At 40.3% G+C, this 20,873-nt stretch overlaps 1 protein-coding gene across 1 annotated transcript; it reads left to right on the top strand.

The window, feature by feature from the left end:
- Nucleotides 1-7,254: 7,254 nt before the first annotated feature.
- Nucleotides 7,255-20,071, top strand: rdh12l (retinol dehydrogenase 12, like). Its single transcript, XM_080418111.1, has 7 exons — nt 7,255-7,412; nt 8,744-8,859; nt 13,937-14,092; nt 15,508-15,612; nt 16,193-16,402; nt 17,842-18,034; nt 19,813-20,071. Exons 1-7 carry the CDS (start codon nt 7,399-7,401, stop codon nt 19,931-19,933), a joined length of 915 nt encoding a protein of 304 aa, XP_080274237.1. The 5' UTR covers nt 7,255-7,398; the 3' UTR covers nt 19,934-20,071.
- The last annotated feature ends 802 nt before the right edge of the window (nt 20,072-20,873 follow it).

Consider the following 20,873-nt stretch of genomic DNA (forward strand, 5'->3'; position numbering starts at 1 on the left):
TAGGAACAAGATAAATTTATGTAAGTCTAATAATAGACAGTACAGGGATTGTCCAGTCATGTTTTATACAGTCAAATATTAATATATATTGTGCTTTAATTCATTTGAAAAGACATTTTTTTAAACAAAACTTAAATGTGTACGTTATGAGGTGTTACAATGGAATTTGACATGGGACAACCAGGGTTAAATATACTATAAATGTGTTATATACAGTAACAAATAGATGCATGATACATGTGTATAGTTGTAAACCACAGCATACATCAAAAATATTGTCTGAACCCGTGTTGATTTTGACAGCTAATTTTTATTTAGTTTTAGTCATAACACTTTTGAATAAAGTTTCAGTCATATTTTATTCATCTGAAATGTTTGTTTTTGTCTAGTTTTAGTCGACTGTATAAGATTATAGTCGACTAACTCTACAATTGATTTAGTCGACTAAAATTTATTTTGGCGGTGCCTTGATGGCGTCGTAATGGCTGATTTTACACTTTTGCATGCTGAAAATAGACGATCTACAAGCTCACAACTTGTCAGAAGCGGCGTTGTGAGCTTGTAGATCTGCTATTTTCAGAGTGCAACACCTGTGCGCAACCAAACATAAAATGACTTGTCTTTTAGTTCTACTGGATCTCTTCTCCACTAGATCCTTCACTAACATTTTAGTCTAGTTTTTATTTGTTGACAAAATTGTCAATATATTTAGTCTTAGTTTTAGTCATCATAGCCTAGTTTTTTTATTACATTTTTATTTAGTTTTCGTCAGTTCATGTGTTGACCTGGCACCCTATTTTGTATAGTTTCAATGTAGCCAAATATATATATTTTTTAGTATTATAATATTTAGACCTATGATCCTACATTACTGAGGCACTACACTGTCTCTATGCATTTGATATATTACCTTGCTAAATGCATAAATTGTAAGTTATCATGCCAGGGGTTATATGTACTTCCTTATAATTTGGTTATAAAATGTGTTTGTTTTACTATGATCATAATCAATGGTCTCTATGATGTCACATAAAGGCCATGTGATGGTTCATTTGTTTAATGATACTATTTCCCAGGCAACCAAATTAGTTCATTCAACATGAATCAGTTCTGAAATGTTAGCGTCGTGGGCCTGGCCCTGGAGGCACACTCTGGAGCAGCGAACCCACGCAGTTTCTCCAAGGAACTGCACCTTTCCAGTTTGATAATTTAAAGGGATATTTCACTTTTTTTTTAATTGGGTCATTTTATCTACTCAGGCTTTTGGGAGCACCCCGGGAGCACCCCGGACAGTGTTTAAGTTGCTTGATTCAGTATTTAGATATTTGATATTCATTTTATCAGACACTCCCCCTTCCTATACAAACCCATTATAACTTTGGAAAAACCCGTCCTTGGTTCTGGTGACTGATATTGTCCTTCTAATACGTGAGGAGACCGTGTTTTTTCAATTACTGAAAATGCATTTTCTGTTTAATAAAGAGCTGGAGAGACATGGAGACTCCTTTTACTGAACAAACGCTCTATATCAATGAGTACTACCAGAATATAGAGCTATTTAACACTTATTTTAACCAAAGTAAATCACTTACCCTACCTTTAAATACAATAACAATAATTAATAAAGTTAATGAAAAAAGTAATCGAAAAAACACGGCCCCCTCACGTATTAGGAAGGCATTGTAACTATATATTGTATTGTGTAACTATAAATGTGCAGATACCCTGTATACACTTACACTGTACAGTATGTTGTTTGTTTACTGTTGAGTGGGAAAACAATGTTTCACATTAAGCAAATCATCTGAGGACAATCCCTGTACTGTCCCCCCCCCCCAAAATCATTTTGGGGTCCCGAGTACGACCCCCAGTTTGGGAACCACTGAGTAAGAGTACCAGTCATGTGGTCAGACGTTAACTGTAGCCTACTTTAAACCATTCAATCCGGAAACTCATCTGTGTCATTTTAGATGTCTTTGGCTATTCAAAAATAGCAGAAAGAACAGAATTACAATGGCGCCCCCTAGTGGCTGTAGAAAACGAATGAGAAGACAAAGAACCCAATAAACTACCATGTTAATTTAAATGTGTTAATCATCTTGTTAACCACGTAAATTTAAACATATATATTTATCTAGAATATGTCTAACTACATTTGATAGCACCTCTTTCTTCATTATTGTTAGAATATTGTCACTGAAAATAGCTAAAGTTATTTTCTTAATAAACTTTATTTATAACGTATTACTGTTGTGTGTGTGTGTGTGTGTGTGTGTGTGTGTGTGTGTGTGTGTGTGTGTGTGTGTGTGTGTGTGTGTGTGTGTGTGTGTGTGTGTGTGTGTGTGTGTGTGTGTGTGTGTTCATGTGCGTGTGTGTTCATAACACACTTAAAATTGGCACACTAGTGGGCACTGTGGAGGATGGAGTGACACCTGAGGTTGTTAAGCATGTGATCATAGATGGCGGAAATGCTGGACTTTATCAACCAAGCATAAACACGTCTGGTGAGCTACCCCACCCTAGCTGTGGCGTAGCATACAACTACAATGATCATTCAATCAATCAATCAAACTTTATTAAGGACACATGGTCCATAGCACATTGTTTTTGGCACCAACGTCAAGTGAACTCACCGAGACGGACAACAACCTATAGGCATCAGCTTGAGCTCACTGGTCGCCAAGACATCTATAACCGGATCATCCCCTACGGCAGTTGTTCTCAAAGTGGGGTCCGGGGACCCCCAGGGGTCCTTGAGGGAGTTCCAGGGGGTCCCCAGCTAAATGATAGATAGTTAGGAACCAAATGGACCCTTACAGGTCTGTAACTCAGAGATTGTACAAATGGATAACGGGTCCATTTGGTTCCATTTGTACACTCTCAAGAGTTAAATCGACATTGATTTTACAATATAAATTGGGGTCCCAGAATTTGAAATGCATGGAGGTGACGCAAAACGCGGGGGGTGAACAGGGAGTAGCCTATGCGCTGGGTGAGCAACTCACATACAAGTGGATGGGCGGGGATTTCCGCTGCCCTCTCTATTATTTTTAACTCTATAAGCGGAACCTGTCAGCTCTCTGAGGAGGATCTGGAAGGTGTCAGCCTGCAGAACCTCTCAGCGGTGATCACCTTCATTGACTTCCAAAACCGCATTTGACACCATACACCGGGGGAAACTCACGGACAGTCTCCGGGCCTATGGTGTTCCTGAGAAGATGGTGCAGATGTGCCACCCATTTCGGATGCTGTCAATGCACAGCATGGGACATTATCAAATTTTGTCAGACGATTGAATGGTCTAAGTAGGTGAGATACTGACCTATACGTTTAATCAGACTATTGATTGGGTCTAGTCAAGAGATACTGACCTACCGACGCAGGTGTTTGTATAAATTATAGTTTTGGACTGTTCGCACTGGAGCCACGAGAGGCACCACTGAGCGAGCTACAGCGAGAAATCTCTACGGGGGGAAATAAAGGGCTTTCTATCTGTGGAACCACACAATGATCACCACTCTGCTCACAATGGCAACGCCCATCATCAACTGCAGGCAGCTGTACAATGAATGTCACCACATAACATGCACAGGTATACACACAATGTCACACAAAATCATTTGCAGACATGTAAAAACCTCTTTTCATTAACATTCACATATAAATAAAAAATTGTCACATACCTTCTGCAGTTCACATACACACACGCCCTGGAGAGACAACACCCACCGGTACACACCTGACAACAACAACAAACATTTATTTTTCACTGTATAATCATTTACACCAAAGATTAAAGCAATAATGACTGCCAACCACTCACTATGAATTGAGTACAAAGGACCCCAATGGAAACAAGCCAATGTCTTTCTTGTTGTTTTTTTTTAATTCCTATTAGCTGACCTTGTATTGAACTGTATACTTTCATGTGCTTTTTTCTGCAAACTTCTAATAAAGTATTCAATCAATGAATCAAAACCATGCTTACCATTCATCAAGTTGTTACTCAAACCTCTCACTACACACCCAGTATGGTGCTGTGATGACCTACAAATGGACCCTTCGCTAAGCCCCACCCACTCCACTCTGTGACTGGTGGTGCGAAGTTAGTCACACCCACGCCTGGCAGCGCCTGGCAAACTTCGCTTCTCACCCATTGACTTGCATGTTAAATGATGGCTTTTCCCCTTAAAAATAATCGATCATTTCAGGAGCAAGAGCTTCAAAATCTCTTCTAAATCTAGTCAACAAGGCCTGCAGTAGGCTATGCACTGGACAAATATGCATGACATTATTTCAATAAACTAAAAACATGGGAAATGTTAGAGGGAGTAATAGCCATGGATACACGACGGTCGACTGTCACGACCGTCATGGATGAACTTCAACCTGGTGTTTGCACTTTCTCCATTTATGGCCCGTACATCTACATAAACGTTCATATTTCAAATATAAAGTGCTTATCCCATGGCCACGGATGTTACATTTATGTACGGGCTCTCAGAAGTACCCGTATCATCCGTATTGTTCAATAAAAAGCATTTTAATCTGATCGGTGGCTATTTTCTCCATGCACTTTCAACTGAGCGACCCTATCGGTTTGTAGGTGTATTGCACTCTGATACATTGTGAGAAAATGGCCACTGATCGCTGATCGGATTAAAATGCTTTTTATTGAACAATACAGAATATACGGGTACTTTTGAGAGTCCCGTGCATAATTTTAGCATCCGTGGCCATGGGGTAAGCACTTTATATTTGAAATCTGAACGTTTATATAGATGTATCATGTACGGACCGTAAATGGAGAAAGTGCAAACACCAGGTTAAAGTTTATCCATGACTGTAACAGGAGTTTTCATGTACCACAGGGTAAGACTGCAGCAGTAGTTAATAAATAGACGAACAAATGAATTCATATACTTTAACGTGCGGAATCCGAAACAGGCAGCGCTGTGATTATGAATTTTGTTACGATTGCGGTGATTAGTAGCCTATTATTGACACCACCTGGGCGAGTGAGTCGTGTCGTGTAACTTTCCTGACGTTAAGCTGTGTATGTGTTCAACACACCCGCCGGACCCGGTCTAAGTGCAGATTTCAGCTTGGGAAAAGCAGCCTCCAACGGGTTTGGGTAGGTGGTTCATAGTCACCATTGCATTATCGTGGTATATTCCTATTCTTGCTATTATGTTGCAAATGATTGTCTGTGTGCGCCTGTGCGGGCGAAATAACATTGACAGCTATGGCAGGTGACGAAAGCTTGCCAGACCTATGCCAGGCTAACAACGGTTGCTAAGCTGGCATTGGACAATCGCTTTTGGGGTGGGGTTTAGCGAAGGGTCCATTGGCAAACTGCTTCCTGCCTGTTTAGAAAGGCCTTAAATACCTGTGTCACTCATGACATCCCTGTATCTCTGTCTCCCTCTAGGGGCTACAAAACCAACACAGTTGGATTCATGTATGTGTGTGTTTGTTTGTTTGTTTGTTTGTTTATTAGCTATTCTGAACTAAAACAAACATGGTAGCCCTGCATTTGGAGAATCTGATAGGTCTATTATTTAACTATTCAGGTGATAAAGCGTGGATGACGTAAGAACAGAAGTGGCAGTAGAAAACGAATGAGAAGTTTGAAGACAAAGAACCCAATAAACCACCATGTTAATTTAAATGTGTTAATCTTGTTAACACATTTATTAATCATTATGAATAACAATAATAATATCATATTATTATAAATATTATTTATTTATTTATTTATTAATTCGTTAATTTAAACATGTGTTTATGATTCAGTATTTAACTTAGAGAAAATCTAACTTCGCTAGTTAGACTAACTACATTTGATACCACCTCTTTCTTCGTTATTATTGTTAGAATATTGTCACTGAAAATAGCTAAATAAATATGATAGTATAGTAGTATAAAAAGTCTTTGCTTAATAAACTTTATTTATTACAACGTATTTCTGTTGTGTGTGTGTTCATGTGCGTTTGTGTTTATTACACACTTAAAATGTGAATCCGGTCGGTGTTGCGGCTGTCGCCTGCATGTGGAACCGAACGCACCCATAATAACCACAGAGACACTCAGGGGTCAATTCACTTTGCAATTTACTGATCCGGTCTAGAACGGATACGGAAATGGTATGTAACATTGCATACAAAATTACCGAATGCAGTAGGCGGGCTCTAAACCGGATCTGAGCACTGCGCAGTAAAACAGAAACGACCGCGGTTGGAAAAGTGTGACGCAAGGTTGCGTGAAACTTGAGCTCAGTGTAGTGTTGCCATGTCTACTTATTATCAGCAGTGATGTAGTGCTAATTTTGGAAGTGGGGGAGAGCACCTCTGAAGGGTCCCCCGACTCCCCCCCCCCCTGGCGAAAATGTGTTGTGGCAGGGACCCCCAATACAAGATTTGTATTCAAAAATATTTCACTTTTTTTCTCAATATGTTTTTGGAAAATAGTAGCCCTGATACATGACTGTCATATATTATATGACCGTTATGGATGAACTTCGACATAGTGTTTTCACTTTCTCCCCTTTTGGCCCGTACATCCACATAAACGTTCAAATGCCAAATATAAAATACTGACCTCATGGTCACGGATGTTGCAATTATTTATGGGCTCTCAAAAATACCTGTATGTTCCGTAATGTTCAATAAAAAAACATGTTAATCCGATCGGTGGCCATGTCCTTCGTATTTTCTCCATGTGCTTTCAACTACATGACCCTATTGGTTGGGGAGGTGTACTGCACTCTGATACATTATAACTCTATGAGAAAACGGCCACAAATCGTTTTAAAATGCTTTTTATTGAACAATACGGAAGATACGGGTACTTTTGAGGACCCGTACATAATTGAAACATCCATGGCCATAAGGTCAACACTTTATATTTGAAATATTAATGTTAATGTAGATGTACGGGTCAAAAAGGGAAAACATGCAAACACTATGTTGAAGTTTATCCATGACTGTTATGATGACAGATGACCGTCTTGGATCAATGGCTAGGAAAATAGCAGATCTACAAGCTCGCGACGCGTTGTGATCTCTTAGATCTGCTATTTTCTGCTTATTTTCAAATATCCGACGTATATAGGTTTAAAGTGCTCATGTGGCCTAATAGTCGCCTCTTTTGGGCTTGTTTTCATAGACCTGGTTGCTTATTTCTTTCGCAAGATCTGGCAACACTGAAGGAAAAGCCGATTGAGTAAAAAGTCCAGCCAATGAAGGAGAAGCAAGAAGCCCATTATTCTGTAATCCATGAGTGTCTCAATGTTGACACTTCTTGTAGAAATCTCTGGTATGCGTCATATTTCCTTCACAGACATCATTTCCTGACATTTGAGAAGGTCTATTTAGTTTCCTGATATTCTAGCTTGAGATGCAGGGTCTAAGGTGAGACATTTATCCATGTATTTAATGTATGTTTAAAACATAATAATGTTGGGATGTGGGAGGTGACATTTGTATTGTTGCGTTATAACTTGGGCAACGCCTGCCTTTGTGCAGTATAGGCACCTATTGTGTTTTATGTTGGTTAATTGAGGTGAATTGAACTTTAGATCAGCTATCATTAACTTAGTTGTATGGCTATGTTCATTAAACAAGCATACTTAGAATTAGCCCTGAAACATGACATGTTTCAGGGCTTTGGTCATGGATGAACTTAACCTGGTGTTTGCATTTTCTCCATTTACGGTCCGTACATCTACTTAAACGTTCAAATTCCAAATATAAAGTGTTTACCTCATGGCCATGGATGTTACAATTATGTTCGGACCATCAGAAGTACCCGTATCTTCCGTATTGTTCAATAAAAAAGCATTTTAATCCGATCGGTGGACATTTTCTCTGTATTTTCTCCATATGCTTTGAACCGCGCAACCCTATCGGTTGGGAGATGTACTGCACCCTGACACACTATAACTCTATGAGAAATTGGCCAACGATCGGATTCAAATTATTTTTATTGAACAATACGTAATACACGGGTACTTTTGAGATCCCGTACATAATTGTAACATCCGTGGCCATGGGGTAAGCACTTTATATTTGACATTTGAACCTTTATGTAGACGTACGGGCTGTAAATAGAGAAAGTGCAAACACACTAGGTTGAAGTTCATCCATGACTCTCGTGACAGACGACCGTCTTGTGATCCATGGCTGGGGAAACGCCTGCTTTGTACAGTAGTAGGCTACTTGTGTTTTAAAACTAACTGTAAATACACTAATAATAATAGCTACCATTGACTTGGTTGTATGGCCGTGTTAAACAAGTATACTTTAAAATATTGCTGTTGCTTAAAAGGACAATATCTTGAGAGTTCCTCCCCACACCCTGCCTGCATGTTGATTGCACAAGTTCAACTGATTTCCAGTGGTGTTAAGTAACTAAGTACATGTACTCAAGTGCTGTACTTAAGTACAGTTTTGAGGTATTTTTTACTTATACTGGAGTATTTCCAAATTTCTGTCCTTTTACTTCTACTCCACTACATCTCAGAGGCAAGTATTGTACGTTTTACTCCACTACAATGATTTGAAAACTTTAGCTACTTATTATTACAAAACATTCATTAAACACTTCAGCCCTATGTACATTTCAGGCCTTTTTGAAAATAGCCGATCTACAAGTTCACAATGCATTGTGAGCTTGTAGATCTGCTCATTTTAAAATATACTACATGAGTACTTTTTCATCACCACTGCTGATGTCTCTGTAGAAACCTCTTCAAGGCGCCCTGGTCCTCTGCTGCCAGACTAGATGACCAGACAGTTCTCATCACGGGGGCCAACTCTGGCATTGGCAAAGAGACGGCACTGGATCTGGCAAAGAGAGGTTGGTTTCACACCGTTACCAGTGTGTTTGCGAGAGAAATAAGCAACCATGGGTTTGCTTGATTGATTGAATACTTTATTAACACTTTGTAAACAGTACAGTGGTACGATTTTTACAATGATTGTTAAAAAGGATAACACAAAAAGCCCTACAACTACCAATATTTACAAGAAACTTTACAGAAAAACAAGCCCAAAGTCGCTTATAATGAGCGGACCTGCTGGCAACACTGGTTGGTTTATAGGTAGCCGTCTGTTGGGCCACTCGGCCCAGGCAATGGAGCTCTGGCCCAGTCTAGCTGCTGAAAGACGAAGGCGAAAAAAAATCTGCTCCTCTGACAGCAATAGATACATTGGCCGCCCCATTCGCACCTTTTACTAAGCTACAAAAGCGCGTGTGTGCGCGACAAAGTCACAAGTTGACACGGAACCATGCCGATTATCAACACAGTATTATGGTGCCATAGTAAAGGCTGGGAGAGTGTGTTGTTGCTCTGCACACGCATGTGGCCCGCACCACATCTGCCTCGTCCAGTCACAATTGTAATCCAGCCTACACGGGTGTTGTAGGCTTGGATGCAAAGGCAGTTTAAGGCACTTCATTTTAACAAGTGTATGTCAGTCGTAAATCTTTCAGCCTCCATTCATGTTGCTAATGCCTAATGTGGTATTTCTGGTCCGGGTACATGACTAGCATAACTGTGGTCATATCTCATAACCACATGCTACTGTAGGCCCATTCATTCACACGTTTCAATTCACACGTTTAGCACATAAACAAACATGAACCAAGTCGATTATTTTAATATATAACTAAAACTAAATAATAGATGTCTGTGTGTAATTTGGTAAAGTGAAATGGCTCTAATAATTTCAAATTACCTGTAGATTAGGAAGATGGTACTGTATAGTAGGTTGGAAGACTCAGAATGCATTTTCAGTTCCCAAAGGTGAATGAATGAATTATGAATTCAAATTAATTAATAATGAAAGCATACTGCACAGATATCACCTGATGAGAATCAACTGTAATTAGTTAACAGGGCCTCAAATAGGAATGAATTAACATTTTGACTTCGGTGCTACAGGCCATGATTATACCATGACAATATGCAGGTACATTTAACATAATACACTTTATTTATGAAGCACTTTTCGAAAACGGTGTTACAAAGTACTTTACAATGCCAAGACCATCCATAGGGATGGTTCACGTATATTTACGTATAAAATAAAACCAACATAAAACTAAAACATATACATAAACGTACATACACGTGTACATATATTGAAAGTAACACAATTGAGACAACCACATGTGCAAGGCAAGGGCACTGAAATCTTAGCCTGGCATTGAGCCAGACTGATAACGTGGATTCACTCTCACGTTCCTCCCCGGTATCAGTCTGGACTTGGGCCCATAGGGAGCGAGTATGAGAAATCAGAAAAAGATTATGATGCTTTTCACTGTTGTACGGACAGCAGTTGAAACGCAGTCACTGATTGGCCCGATCATTTTCTGATTTCTCATACTTGCTCCCTATATGGGCTGAAGTCCAGACTGATACCGGTGAGGAACGGGAGAGTGAATCCACGTTATCAGTCTGGCCAATGCCAGGCTACTGAAATCTAAGGAAAGGCCTTGGTATACAAATACGTTTTCAAAAGTGATTTAAAAGATGACACTGACTTGGCTAGCCTTAAATCCTCAGGCAGGGCATTCCAGAGCCTGGGTGCCCGGGCTGAAAAAGCCTGAGTGATCACCCATGGTGATGAGGTGAGTCTTGGGAACTACCAGGAGAGCCTTACCTGAGGAACTCAAACATTTGCCCTCATAGTGAGTATGGACAATGTATTAGTATGCATTCTGGGAACCTATTTTGTTAGGGTGTGTTATAATTAGGACCCAAAAGCAGAACAGCAGAACCAGGTTTACAAGCAAACGTCCCTTTATTCAACGTTGAATTCAAAAATCATAAAATATTAAACTTAGGTATGGCGTGGCTGTTTGTAAGGCAGGCTGGCAGGCAGGCAGGCAGGCGGCAGGCGTGGAGGTACTGGGCGATCTGAGACGCAGGGAGACAAGGAGTTAGAGAATGCCGATAACAGGGAATAACTGAGGAGCTGAGGCACAGGTCTTTACCTGTCGACAACTGAATAATCTGGCAAGGAACTGGAGTTTAGAGCCAGGGCTTTTATATGCTGGCCTTGATGAGAAGATCACCCCCAGGTGAGCAGGCAGCTCCACAGCCCGATGAGGGAATTGGAAGGTGACGCCCAGGCAGACCATCCCCACGCCCACACAGCACACACCAGACACATAGGGAAAAAAGGGAGAAAACAGCCAGCCCATAACATATTTGGATTAAAAACAGAACAAAACATCTCTATCTTGGGAGATTACAGTACGTAATAGAATGAATACCAATAAAGATTATGTAAATGTAACATGCTTACGTGTTTTCACTTTAACACATTGGGTGCCAGAGGTTTATTAAAATATTATACGTTGAGTGCCAGCATTTCTTCCATCCACTTGCGTTATACATTTCGTGCTGTGAGAAGCCCCGACGCGGAAATGCATGTAAACAAAGCGTGCGTGCGAGACGGCGGAGGGTCCCGACTAACGCCTGGAACAATAATATTTCCAACGCGACCCTCCATTGCAGCGTGATCGCCGATCGAAAACGGCTCGTTTCCACCACATTAAAAAGAAATGGAGATATTAAGCTTTTAATCAAGGAGATAACATTGAAAACGCCGACCGGAAGGATTTTTGACATGGAGCCTCATCCAGCCTCTTCTTCTCAGAAACTGCTTGGGTGATGTCAAAGTTTCGTTTTAGCGCCCCACGTGGCCCACATGTATAAAAATAGAATTGGGTCAAAAACGGTCCGGACCGTTTTCGGCACTTCTCGTTTGGACCCTCAAAAACGGTCCGGACCGTTTTTGGCATTCAATGTGTTAATAGTGCATTTTAAATTAAACAATGCACACTGTGTCAAAACGGTAATGCTTAGTTAATACAAACAAACTTGTAATTGTCAGTGAAGTTGTTACTGTTACTTACAGAAACATTGGTGTGATGTTGCACCATATGTTTTGAGCATGAAAAAGAAGAACAAATGGTGACTTCTCACCCACTTTGTCACATGACCCTTTGAATTTGAAAGAGCTGCCGAAATCTGCATGGATTAAAGTTCTCAGTCGCCATGACTGATTCTCTAAACCCTAATGGCCTCGGATATTTCATATGTTGAAGGTTAAAGCCTCAATCTGTGATTTCTTCCAACTGGTTTTCTTATGTAGAACAGCAGGAAGATGGGTTTAGAACAGGGGTGCCCACACTTTTTTAACTTGAGTTCTACTATTGAAATTGCCAGCTCAAGGTGATCTACCACTCGCGCGTGCATGAGTGGTAGGCATGGTGGTTTTTGTTAGTTTCTTTTCCGTTTTTTGGTTACTTTATTTCGGTTTTAGGGTTAGGGTCAGGATTAGGTTATTTAATTCTTATTTTTGCCTGATTTTACCGATTTATTATTAAAAAAAATGTAATTCATTCATTTTATTTACCAACCAACAAATAATTATTATCCCATTAATGAAAATACTTAAACATTTACCTATGGGGGCTAAATAACAACATTAAGGCATTAGGACTGTTTCAATATTTTTCCTGGCGCCCCCCCCCATTTAGCGCCGCGCCACCGTTTTCTGCAACAGCGCCACCTAGAGCCTGCAAAAGGGGCATTGCAGGGGCATTGCAGGTGGTCTACCTGCGCAGCCTCTGCGGTCTACTGGTCGATCGCGATCGACGTAATGGGCACCCCTGGTTTAGAACAATATTATAGAACAATATCCTGTCTTTCTGCTTCACAAATCACATATTAGGATTTTGCCTGACAACATGTTTCAGTCGTGAGGTTTTTATTTCACCTTATTCCATGAATCTGTGACCTGTTGGCATTCTGTGACGTTAAGAGGGAATCGATTAGGATTAACATAACATGAATAGAACCATTTCACTTTCCCCAAATCAACAGGACTACATATACTGGCAGAGTTCACTTTAATGTTTGGAATATGTGCTAAACGTGTGATTTTCGGACCTGTTTCACAATGATGAATGAGAATGACTGGAGAGAGAGAGAACAAACATGATTCCTCATTCTGCCAGACAGAGAACAGGATCAGCTGATAAAAGATGAAAACAATAATTGAACGCATCATGATGACTTGGCAGGCTATATCCTTATTTGCCAGCAGGGAGCAGTCTCGCTCTCTCTCTCTCTCTCTCTCTGTGTGTGTGTGGGCGCGCATGAGTGTGCGTGTGTCATAGAGTTGGTGTGTGTTTGTGTGTGAGGTTGAGGGACTGTAGAGATAGGGGGAAAGAATTGCTGCTATTTGTCCCAAAAAGGTTTCTTTATTCCAAGTGACTGCAAAATCCTGAACAATTTCTGCTATTTGTTTCAAAAAAGCTTTACACAAAGCTGCCCATGCCTACATGTGGTTTGACACAGTTCTGTTTAAACATTACTGTATTCCCTTCAATTGTAGATACATTTCTTAGCTTGCTTTGTCAATGTAAACGTATGTTTTCTCATGCCAATAAAGTTCCTTTGAATTTAATTAAATTGAATTAACCCTTTAAGACCTGAAGCCGATTCTACAAAATAATGTCTTCTAAATCCCAAAAAAAACATATGTTTCTATATCAGTGGTGCTCAAACTTTTTCATGTCAAGGACCCCCAAAATTATATGTATTTGGCCGCGGACCCCCATCTGAAAATATCTTCCCCAGAAGCAAAGATTTGAGTTACAAACGTTCGCTATAAAAACTATATATATTCAAAGATTTGCACACATTTTCTCGACTTTTTCAAAAATAGCAGATCTACAAGCTCGTAGCGCGGCACTCGGTGCCGCGCTACAAGCTTGTATATCTGCTATTTTTGAACAGCCAAAAGTGTAAAATAATGCTTTTTAGCTCAAATCAAAAAATTACACAGATGCTTCTCCTGGTCTTAATGGGTTAAAAGGGGGAATGAGATCTAATTCTCTTTTCTCTGATCTAAAGGTGCCAGGATCATCATGGCCTGCAGAGACATGGAGAGAGCAGAGGCGGCCCTGAAAGAAGTGATCGACGGCTCTGGAAACCAAAACGTTGTCACCATGAAACTTGACTTGTCAAACACTAAGTCAATAAGGGAGTTCGCCGAGGCCATCAACAAGGGTGAGGAATTCACAAGAACAATCTGCTGATACCACATTGTAGCAGCAATCTACCATTGACCGTGTGTCAGTTTGTATCATTGCTGTACTCCTCTAGTATGAACCACAGATATACAGAACATAATAGTCACATACCAGTTTATGTGCCATGCTTGAACAATGAGCCTGTTTATTTGTACAATATTATCATTCCATTGCTTCACATAAATATCAATCAATCAATCAATCAAACTTTATGAAGGACACATGGTCCATAGCAACATAAAAACAAATACACACAAATACAGACACAAAAAGGCGGACATAGTCCACATAAAATCATACGTTCATATACAGGCTTTACACGCCAATGGTTCCACAGTTTAGAGACACACCTGACTGAACTCAATAAAGGGTTATTCAGAAGTAAAATGATGCTGTTGGCAGAATCAGACAGCCTACACATACATTTGTACATGAGGTTCTTTAGAATAGACAGCCTACACATACATCAGTACATGAGGTTCTTTAGAATAGACAGCCTACACATACATCAGTACATGAGGTTCTATAGGACAGACAGCCTACACATACGTTAGCACATGAGGTTCTTTAGAATAGACAGCCTACACATACATTAGCACATGAGGTTCTTTAGAATAGACAGTACATGTGTACATGAGGTTCTTTAGAATAGACACCCTACACATACATTAGCACATGTTCTTTAGAATAGACACCCTACACATACATTTGTACATGAGGTTCCGCAGCACAGCGGAGCAGGTGGGTACATCAATACTAACAAACTGGTACTTTAAGCAGCAGTCTCATGCCATCATAATAAGCTGCATCGAGTTTCTGCATACTGCTCTTTCTGTAGAGCCGCCACAAGTGGGCAGTATACATACTGTAGGTGTACAAAAAGCTCTGAACAGGGTGGACTTCACAGAAGCTGAACACATACTGAAGCTGAACTTACGAACAATCATGTTAGCTTGTGCATATAAGCATATTATATATATATATTACTGATATTATATAGGGGTGGCAGTGGCAGTGGCTCAGGGGTAGAGTGGCCGGGTAGAGTGAACTGGAAACCGTAAGGTTCCCAGTTCGATCCCGGGCTGGGGCGCTCCCCCAGAGTTAGTGTCGAAGTGTCCTTGAGCAAGACACTGAACCCCTAATTGCTCCCGATGAGCAGGTTGGTGCCTTGGATGGTTTCCTCCGCCATCGGTGTGTGTAAATGGGTGAATGGCACAATCAATGTAAAGCGCTTTGGATAAAAGCGCTATATAAATGCACCATTTACCATTATATATGAGTAATCACTAATAACAGATCATGCCTTAAGCACAATACATTTGATCTTCGTAGAATTCGATGGGTGTTGTCGGCCACAATTATAATTTTATTTCCAAATGTTCTTTTGCGTAGATGAGCCCAAACTCAACATCCTCCTCAACAATGCTGGGGTCATGGTTTGTCCATATGGGAAGACAGCAGATGGCTTTGAAATGCAGATTGGGGTAAATCACATGGGTAAGTAAAAACATGTAGTGGAACAGTGACATTAAAAAGTATGTACTATTTCTTTAGAGAAATGGTCCTTGCAAGGGATGTCCGATTTTATCGGCCGATATTAGCATAAAAATGTAATATCGGAAAATATCGGTATCGGTTTAAAAAATAATAATAATCTGCTTCTGCACTGTCAAATAGGCCAACATCTAATCTAAGATTACTCATTCAAATGACCACCAGTGAGTCCCAGGACTCACTTCAACAACATCACTGTATTGTATTGTATTATATTAGATTTATTAGATATTATATTGATATTACAGCTATTTTATTGTATTTGATATGTGATGTTGTTACAGTACAATTAGTTGACTTTTGGTGAAAAAGACCCCATATATCGGTATCGGTTCATATCGGTATCGGAAATTAGGAGTTGAAAAATCTTCAAACGTTTTCAAAAATAGCTTTTGCTTGATACTGTATTACAATGAATTATAAAATAGGGCACGGTGTATGAAAACAACTAAGAGATGAAATATGTAGATACAATGTTTCTGCCTTACAGCAACACACTTATGACACCCATCTTATTTCCTAGGTCACTTCCTGTTGACCCATTTGCTGATGGACCTCATTAAGCGGTCAGCTCCGGCCCGGATCGTCAACGTGTCGTCCATGGCCCACAGCTGGGGGACCATCAAGCTGGACGACATCAACAGCGAGAAGGCCTACGACAAGAAGGCAGCCTACAGCCAGAGCAAGCTGGCAAACATCCTGTTTACCCGCTCGCTGGCCAAGAGACTGCAAGGTCTGTATCGTTATCCCCCCCTCCTAACTCAAAAAAGTCTCTTTTATAATAATACACTTGATTTATAAAGCAGTTTTACAAACAGAAATTAAAAAGTATGAAGAGATGAACGCTGGAGCAACACGGACAATGTAAGCCTTTTATTTTTCAAGTGCAAGTAATAGTTGACTGACGTTTCGGTCTTTCGACCTTCCTCAGAGTCAGTTGATGACTCGCATCTATTGTCCCTACCCTTGTGACGCACCGGACTGGCCGTTTAAGGCTGAGGCGCAACAGTAGAATCCCTTTGTTCAGAAATTAAAAAGTGCTTTCTTTGCATACTAAACAAAACCTTACAATAATTACAAAGTGCTTCACCCAAAGTCAAGGATGAAGAGTAAAGGCGGTTACACACCGGCGAATATGCGAATATACGCAAAATTCGGACTCGTTCCGAATAATTAAAAGACGCTTTTTTCGCTCCGCGAAACTGGTGTGGAAGCTTGCATTGACTTTATAAGGTTTTAAAAAAAAACGTATTATTCGCATGAAAAAAATCGCCCCGGTGTGTAAGGACCTTAAGAGCCAAGAGCCATCAAAAATACAATAATAACATGAGAGCTATAGCTACAGATTAAACCCTCTTGTAAGTTCATTATTCAAATCACAGCTTTAAAAGAAGTCCTGTATTGCAGTGAAACAGTCATGCTAAAGGAGTATGTTTACCTGTAATGTATACTAGAGATGCTCCGATCAGGTTTTTTGGGACCGATCCTGATCACAGATTTTTTTTATCTCTCACGATCGGCCGATACCGATACAGATCTTGTGCGTAAGGGGAACATTCTCATATTTAATCAAATTATTTAGACATGTCTAGGCCTGTCACAAAGATGCAAAGCGATATTTTACTATATATCTGATTAACTTTTATACCACTTAACCCACTCAATCCGGGGACACATCTCTGAAATTTTAGATTTCTTTGGCTATTCAAAAATAGCAGATCTACAAGCTCATAGCACGGCACAGAGTGCCGCGCTATGAGCTTGTATAACTGCTATTTTTGAAACATTGTGAAAATGTGTGCAAATCTTTGAATATATATATTTTTTAAAGCGAATATTTGTAACTCAAATCTTTGCCTCTGGGGGTCCCTGGAACAAAATATTTTACAAACGTTTGCTTAAAAAATATATTATATATTTAAAGATTTTTGATTAAAATGGAATTTAATAGCCAAAGAAATCAAAAAATGACACCGATTATTTCCAGGTCTAAATGGGTTAAATGGTGCAACTTGGTCATAAAAGATCCGTTTCTCCGGTTGGGGTAAAATTGCCGATCACCGATCGAGTCATTTGGAGTGAAAATCGGGACGATTTAAATCGGTGGCCGATCGATTGAAGCACCTCTATAATAATGTACTCATTGTACTGTACATTACATCCCTCTGTCAGGCACCGGTGTGACGGTGTACTCTCTCCACCCCGGGGTGGTTCAGACCGAACTGTGGCGTCACCTGAACGGGCCCCAGCAGTTCATGATGAGGATGGTCAGCCCCTTCACTAAGACCCCCGTCCAGGGAGCCCAGACCAACATCTACTGCGCCGTGGAGCCAACGCTGGAGAAGGAGAGCGGTGGATACTACAGGTGATCAAGGCACCGTAACAAAAGCTTATTTATTTTAAGCGAAATTAGTTAACGTAGCGTCACCATCATTTTTAACCACTTAGCTTTGGCTATTCAAAAATAGCAGATCTACAAGCTCATAGCGCGGCACTGAAATAGTGTGCATATCTTTGAATATCTATATTTTTTAAAGCGAAGATTAACTGATATCTTTGCTTCTGGGGGTCCCTGGCACAAAACATTTTCAAATGGAGGTCCGCGGCATGAAAAAGGTTGAAAACCACTGTCCTAGACAACCAACAGCCCAGGTCTTGCTCAGTGTGGGTTTTTGTCTCATTCCTGAGCCAATAATTTGATGACTGGGTGGCTGCTCAGTAAGGTCACTCTTTGAGTCCCATCTCATGTAGCGACACTGCGCCCAAGAAAAAATGCCTTTAATGTCCCTAAGCCTTAGGGACAAGGGGACAATAAGGTATATCTAAATTTATATCATATGAAACTATGACTGATGTAACTTAGGACAGGGGTCTTCAATATTTTCAGGCCAAGGACCCCCTAGCTGAGAGAGAGATGAAGCAGGGACCCCCTCTATATTGTATAAAATAGTGTTTCAGATTCAACTTTTTTTGTTTACTTGGTCTGCTCTTTTTTCCCTCTACACCTAAACCTCTGCCAAAAATAGCCGATCTACAAGCTCACACGCGAGGCGTTGTGAGCTTGTAGATCTGCTATTTTTGATGAAAGTTCTCCTCAGAAAAAGGGATGCTAGGGTTCAAGTGGTTAAGGTAAAAAAAAGAAATCATATCACACAAAGATTTGGCGGACCCCCTGTAGTAACTCTGAGGACCCGGACCCCCTGTTGAAGACCCCTGACTTAGGAGGTCACGTAAACAACGCTCCCAGCGTCGTAGTTTTAGTCTAAGAAAAGCAAGCGCAGACACAAAGACGGGAAGTCTATCCACCACTATCTGCAAATCTCAATCATTACGCGCACCAGGTTTACAAGGACTATGGTGGTCATACCTCTTTGCCCACGGGGCGCTCGGGTGACGCAGTGCTAAAGTGCCTGCCCACCACCCAGTGTTGATTTTGACAGCACATTTTGATGTAGTTTTAGTCAAAGTCTTTTGAATAAAATTCCATTTAGTTCTAGTCATATTTTAGTCACCTGAAATGTTTTATTTTTTGTCTAGTTTTAGTCGACTAAATATCATAAGATTATAGTCGACTAAATCTACAGTTGATTTAGTCTACTAAAATGTATTTTGGCGGTGCCTTTGATGGTGTCGTAATGGCAGATTTTACACTTGGTGGCATGCTGAAAATAGCCGATCTACAAGCTCACAACGCGTCGCAGCGTGACACGTTGTGAGCTTGTAGATCGGCTGTTTTCAGAGTGCAACACCCGAGCACAAACATACATAAAATGACTTGTCTTTTAGTTCTACTGGATCTCTCCTCCACTAGTCCCACCCTGACCTGTTAGTCTAGTTTTTATTTGTTGACGAAATTGCCAATATATTTAGTCTCAGTTTTAGTCATCATAGCATAGTTTTTATCTAGTTTTCGTCAGTGAAAAAAGGTAGTCGACCAACATTTCTCGTCATAGTTTTAGTCGACGAAATCAAAACTGCCACCACCACAGAGGTTGTGGGTTCTAATCCACCGTGGTGCATCCAGCGTCTACACGAACACAATTGGCCTGTGTTCAAGGGGAGGGTGATAACAGTCACTGCATGTAATCAAACCTACGGGCTGGACAAAGCACCATAAATAAATAAATATCTCTTTGCCCACAGCGACTGTGCCCCGGCCACCTGCTCCAATGCTGCCATGGACGATGACGTGGCCCAGAAGCTGTGGGACCTCAGCTGTCAGATGCTCTCCATATCCTGGGATGAAACACCGTCTCAGGAGTGAACAGACTGACTGCAGAATGGTTACATTCACACAGTCTCTTAACAGATACAGGAAGAGTGGGCACTAAGGAGGAGTGGGCACCTCGTTGTAAAATTGGCTATTTTGTCCGAAAACTGTATTTGAAAAATGGTCTTATAAAGGCATAGTTCACCCAAGTGTAGTCCTTTTTTTCGTTAGTCACCCCACGTGTCTCCTACCGGAACTGCCGGTCATCAAATTATTGTCTTAGGAATGTGACAAAAACTAAAACATATCCATGAATTCAAGTCTCCATGGGGTGACTAATCCATAGAAAAAAAGTCATGTTGGGGCTGAACTATCCCTTTAAGCAATGTAAAGTATACCTGATTTGAACATGCACAGTGCATGATTATCAGACTTAAAGGGATATTTCACTTTAAAAAAAACGTTGGGTCATTTTATCTTCTACTCAGGCGTTTGTGAGCCCTCCAGACAGTTTTTAAGTTGCTTGATTCATTATTTAGATATTTGATATTCATTTTATCAGACACGCCCCCTTCCTATGCAAACCCATTATAACTTCAAACTCCATTTTTAACATGTTAGATTAATCAAAAACACCCGTCGTTGGTTCTGGTGACTCACCCTGCCCTCCTAATACGCGAGGGGGCCCTGTTTTTTCGATTACTTTTTTCATTTATTTTTAATATATATTTTTTTAAATTAAAAAAATTAATACGATATTTTTTTTTTATTTATTTTTTTATATGCCCCAAAATAATTGGATGTACAGGTTGTTGTAACAATTTGTTGCAATTGTAGAAATATTAGGCCTTAATTGTCGCATGTTAAATTGTGTTCTAATCATGCTTACTTTACATTACTTAAGACTATTTCCCAAATATTGTATTGTTTAACATTTTGCCAATTCTACATGGAGGTGCCCACTCTTTCTCAGTGCCCACTCTTCCTGTTAACC

This window comes from Gymnoscopelus braueri, assembly GCF_963280865.1.
Source record: "Gymnoscopelus braueri genome assembly, chromosome: 21".
Taxonomy (NCBI): Eukaryota; Metazoa; Chordata; class Actinopteri; order Myctophiformes; family Myctophidae; genus Gymnoscopelus; species Gymnoscopelus braueri.

Coding starts and splice junctions, on each gene's coding strand:
- rdh12l (XM_080418111.1), top strand. Junction 16,403..17,841: donor GCTGGCCAAGAGACTGCAAG/GTCTGTATCGTT, acceptor TCCCTCTGTCAG/GCACCGGTGTGACGGTGTAC. Junction 18,035..19,812: donor GAGAGCGGTGGATACTACAG/GTGATCAAGGCA, acceptor CTTTGCCCACAG/CGACTGTGCCCCGGCCACCT.